The sequence below is a fragment of the Buceros rhinoceros genome, unplaced genomic scaffold (genome assembly GCF_000710305.1).
Source record: "Buceros rhinoceros silvestris isolate BGI_N320 unplaced genomic scaffold, ASM71030v1 scaffold18299, whole genome shotgun sequence".
In the NCBI taxonomy this organism is placed as follows: Eukaryota; Metazoa; Chordata; class Aves; order Bucerotiformes; family Bucerotidae; genus Buceros; species Buceros rhinoceros.
This window is the reverse complement of record NW_010433493.1, coordinates 1-5138: the sequence shown is the minus strand read 5'-3', so window position 1 is coordinate 5138 and position 5138 is coordinate 1. Positions and strand designations below refer to the sequence as shown.

At 54.5% G+C, this 5138-nt stretch overlaps 1 protein-coding gene across 1 annotated transcript in view; it reads right to left on the bottom strand.

Moving 5' to 3' along the window:
- The window catches only part of PPCDC (phosphopantothenoylcysteine decarboxylase), a 12852-nt gene extending 8908 nt beyond the window's left edge, over positions 1-3944 (bottom strand). The window contains exon 1 of the mRNA XM_010144141.1: positions 3792-3944. Within this exon, the coding sequence (XP_010142443.1) occupies positions 3792-3944 (153 nt within the window). The remainder of the gene's footprint in view (positions 1-3791) is intronic.
- Positions 3945-5138: the final 1194 nt, after the last annotated feature.

Below are 5138 nucleotides of genomic sequence, written 5' to 3'. Positions count from 1 at the left end.
AGGCCGGAGCAGGTCAGAACGAGATGCAGCTCTGCACAGAACTTCAAAGAGATCGGAGGAAGCAGAAAGCAAAGCCCTGTGAAAGATGCCCTTTAATCTCACAGGGCGCCTGCCAAAAGGCGTAGGAGAGCATCTTGCCTCAGTGGGTCCCCTTCCGCGCCGCTCGGCAGGTGCCAGGGGGTGGCATGCCTGCAGGGCCCTCGCCAATCACTCTTCCCACACTCGGAGCCAAGAGGAAGCTCTTTGCCAGGAGAAAGTGCAGCGCTGAGCGAGCCAAAGGGCTGCTGAAGGACGCGCCCTGAGCCGGGGCTCAGCACCACCAGCGCTGCTGCACGAGGCTTTGGGAGACCAGAGTACGATTTCTGGGTCGGTTGGACCACACTGGGCACTTCTGTCTCCGTCTGCCCCTGCCTCTCTCTCCGCCTCCATGATCTCCTGGTGCCAAAGGTGTGGAGGCAGTTTCAGGAGAAGACTTTTAAACCCGTGCTCACCAGACCTGCCCCAGCCAGGGGTAAGCTGGAGTTGGGTCTTGCAGCTTCCTTCCCTCTGTGGGCAGGTACAACCCCAGCACAGCGGTTCTGTGCAGCCAGAGCAGTAACCAGCGGCTCCCACAAAGGGAAGAGAGACTGGGTGAAGCCCCATCAGATCACTTGGACGTCTGCTTGACACGCTCGCTTTGGAGGTGCTGAGGTGCCCCACGACACAAGAGCCTTCCATTTCCTCCCACAGAAATCTTCACAAGTGGGAAAAAAGGGGGTTTCTCCCCCCTGCTTTCTACACGTGGCCTGAGTTTTCACTGCTTCCAGTCAAAAATCACCCTCTTCCTCGTGCTTGGCTGCTCTCCACCACTGTCTGCTCCTTCGAGCTGTTCACAGCACAACCCACTGTGTGGTTCTGTCAGCCTGACAGAAGGGAGAAAGCAGCCTCACCAGCAGCTTCATCCCACTCGGAAACTGCGGCCTGAGGTGGAGACCGGCCGAAGTGCTCGGTCTGCGCCCTCATGCTGAACCAGGCTGCTGAAAACCTCCAACCCCAGGAAAGTCTCTTCGGTTGAAGGGACAAGCTGCGTTAACCTCTCTCTCCTGACACTCTCTGTCGACAGGGTGGTGTTTATCTGCACCCTCCGTGGCGAGAATAACATTTCTAGTTCTTTCAGGCGTGAAGATCATACTCCCCACCACCACAGGAAGCTGGCTGGAGCCAAGCGGTGACACCCACAAGGTGCCAGGGCCGCTCTCTGCCAGGCCACAGGCTTCAGGGAGGTGTCAACCTGCCAGATGTTATTTCTGCGGCGATCTGAAAGAGCGAGGAGCAGTTCAAAGGGACGCGCCTGCTCCCCGCAGGGTTCCGGCAGGCCAGGTCTGCACTGCAGGTTTGGTGGCGGCGGATCTGGTTTGCAGTCAGCCCTGATGGCACGAGGGCTTGGAGGCGATACAACACATGATGCGTTTTGTCACTTGCTGCTTCGATGGTGTCAGCAGTCAAAGTTTTCTAATCTAGACCACAGAAAGCACTAGAAAAATCCCCCAAAGACGCTCTGCTATTTTTAAAGGGGAGTTTCATAACCGTCTCCGGGCTTCACCAAACGCGCATTTCTTCCCTCGGGAGGGCTGGCTCCCCAGCGCCGCATCCAGCCCGCTGCCAGCTAGAGCAGAGCGGTGCTCTGCCTCCAGCGCTCCCCCAGGAAAGCTGCTCCCGTTAGTTAATGATTATCCCCGGTCAAGGTGTTCCGCTGGGGTGGCTCCTGGTTCCCCTGCTCTGAGCAGGTGCTTCTGGCTGTAATGGAGAGCGATCGGTGTTCTAAGACCGCTTCAGCCGGCGGAGTTTGTTCTCTCTCTTTACCCAGCGGGTAGGTCTCTGTGTGGTAGTATGAGTACCTTCCTTTGGAAGGCAGAGCCAGCAGCTGCTCTGATAAGCATCTAAAACCACTCCCCCACCTCCGTCCCGGTACTTATGGACCGATTCTGCACAAAAGAAGGGCTCCGAACCCCTGTGGAGGTCAAGGTGTTCCGCTGGGGTGGCTCCTGGTTCCCCTGCTCTGAGCAGGTGCTTCTGGCTGTAATGGAGAGCGATCGGTGTTCTAAGACCGCTTCAGCCGGCGGAGTTTGTTCTCTCTCTTTACCCAGCGGGTAGGTCTCTGTGTGGTAGTATGAGTACCTTCCTTTGGAAGGCAGAGCCAGCAGCTGCTCTGATAAGCATCTAAAACCACTCCCCCACCTCCGTCCCGGTACTTATGGACCGATTCTGCACAAAAGAAGGGCTCCGAACCCCTGTGGAGAAGACGCCTGTAAGTCTGAGTTCTGTTGAACACCCATCCTGCCTTGTTTCCTGATTATGACTAGAATACACATTCGATCGAGTATAAAAAAGGGAATCTCGTTGAAGGGACAGAAGGAGTTTTACTTCCGTTTCTTTTCGGAGTACGCGCGAGGCAGGGAGGATCTCTCCGCTCCAGCTCTGGGACGCCGGCTAAGTATTGGTAAGAGATTGCATTTCTGTGTTGTTAAGCGAGAGATTCTCCTATTAGATAGCGGAGATCGTGCTATTGTGAAGAGGTCCCTCCCGGGCTTGTGGTAAGCAGTTCTCAATTTGCCTTGGTAACAGGGGGTATTCGGATGTTCTATTTGGAGCTGGTTTGCTTGCGAAATCTACCTTCCCTCGGTGTAAGTTTTCAGTTTGTGTAAGTGACCGTTCTGTGTAAAAATCCCTAAACTGACATCCCTGAACCTGTTAAGGGAAACAATAAAGCTGTTTTGTTTCAATTTATAACTGCTTGCGGCTATTTTCGTAACCCTCTGCCTCAGGGCAGCCCAGCCACGCTAGCGGCTGCTTCACGGGGAACAGCAGAGACCGGCTCTCAGGCTGAAGCCACACTCCAGAATTCTCCGCTGTTCACACAGTGCTGTTGGCGGATTCGCCTGTCACAGCTACCTCTGCTCGGGGAAAGGGCATGTGGAAGATTTGTTTTTTCCTGACTTCCTCGGTTTGGACAGCAAAATCGTTACAGACTGAGCTCCGGCGACGACTGCCGCGGGAGGGAAGGAGCAGCTGCTCTGCTGCCTGGCTGCAACGCCACGAAATGCCAGGACACGAGTTAAGCCGCAAAGTCCCGAAGACACCCTGTAGCTTCAAGAAACCGCTCGGGTTTCAAGCTTTCCTCTACTCCCACCCTGCTTCCACCGACGGCTTCTGAAAGCTCTGCTCCACCAGCAACGAACTCAATGTGACGGGCTCGTGCTCCCTCACTGGAAAGTCACGCTGACTCCGCAGCCTTCAGCCCAGGCCGTGGAACCACCTCAGAAACGAGCCAATAAACCATTTTAATTAATAAAGTGCCACTCCAGCTCCTGGAGTGGAAGCTCCACTTGCACTTTTGAGGCAACTAAAGCCTCAAAGCAGTGCCCAGGAAGCCTGTGGCAGATGTCACAGAGCACAGGGGCCCTGGCAGAGAATTTAGGAGCAGCCGTCCACAGCTTTTAATCCTGCGTGCATCAACTCATTGCACGGTTGCTCCATTTAACAGCTGAAGGTTTTCTTCCTCTATTCCACAGCAAAAGTTCACCCATTTCCCTGACTCTGGTCACGAGTGGCCTCTGCTGGTTACTTCAGACCTTAAACTCTAGTTAAAGAATAGCGCGCAGACTCAGAGCAGCTTGTATTTCCGTTTTTCTTTCTGATTTCCCGTCACTGTGCAGAGAATTAGGCAAGCTGAGCTGAACAGCACTTTCATATCCCAGAACCCAACAAATTTCCAAGGGCTCAAAGCCAGAAGGAACTTTCTCTTTACTCACCCCGGGGATTTTCAGCAGCTCGTCCACGAGCAGCGGCAGCTTCAGGGCAGCCACGCTTCCCGTCACTCCGACCACCACGCGGCGCGTTCTGCGCGGCTCAGATGGGCTCTTTCCTGCTGGCAGCTCTGGTTCTGGTGCCGAGAAGGGCTCCATGCTCCCCTCCAGCTCTATAAGCGCAGAAAAACCAAAGACACTTGACTGACAGTGCCTGCGAGCGAGGCTGGTGCAGCCACCAGACGAACCCCCCGCTGAGCTGGCTTCCCTTCGCTCTCTCCTGCCAGTAATAAGTGCAGGGAGATGTTTTAATAACCAAAAATCTGGGTGCCACGAGGCAAGCCGTGTCATCTACCTTCCTGTCACATCACCACATATCTACAGCAGCACTAGGAGAGTGCTGCTCTGTTCCCTTAGACAGGGAAACAACCCAAACTGCGAGGAACAGGGAGAATGCAGCAGCCCAGCGAGTGAAAACAGCTTCTCAGGGAGGCGGAGGGCAAAGCTGCTCGCTGTCACACCAGCACCTGGCAAAGCAAAGGGACTCAGAAAAGTTTGTTCCATTTTAGTGACATCTGCGTTATTTGGAAAATGTTACTTGGAAGCATTTTGGGCAGAACAAAACAGGAGAGAGAGATGATTACGCTGCCCTTGTTTCTGGTACCAACCTGGCTGGTGGATTGAGGGGGCTGGAGGAGTTCCCCCCCCCGGGATGATTCAGGATCCTTCCCGGAGTGACTCCGATCACGCCGGCGCAGCAGTGCCCAGCCACCAAACGTGCCGGCACAAACGTCCTGTCCAGCCTCCTCACACCCTCCTGCTACGACACCACAGCAGTAACGTGTTCTCTTGCCACACTCTGCTTGGAATTTGTGTGTTTAACTCGGGCCTGGAGGTTTCTCCGTGTGTTTATACAAAAAAAAAAAAAATCACCAGGATGAGAGGCCAATTTCAGCTTTTGCTTCTAGGCACTGATTAGGAAGAGTAGTTAATTAGAGGCAAGGAAATGCAGCGATACTGGCCAGAAATATCAGGCAGGTGACTTCAGTGCTACTGCATCGCGTTACATATTTATCTGTATTGAATTAAAATTAAGGCAATGCTGTCACAGCAAGGAAAACGCTCACGTCCCTTACAATCCATTAACTCACTGCAGCACACCCCGTCCTAAAGGCTGGCGAGTGAGACGTGACATTGTGTCAGCAGCTTCCAGAACGGGCTACTGGCGATAAAACACAAGCACTCTGCCCCGCCCGCAGCTCCGGGCCATCGGCTGAGGAGTCCTTCGAGAGCGAGCAGCTTACAGACCCGCTGCGCCGGCTTCTCCGCCTGTGAACGCCGCGGCTCCGCTGC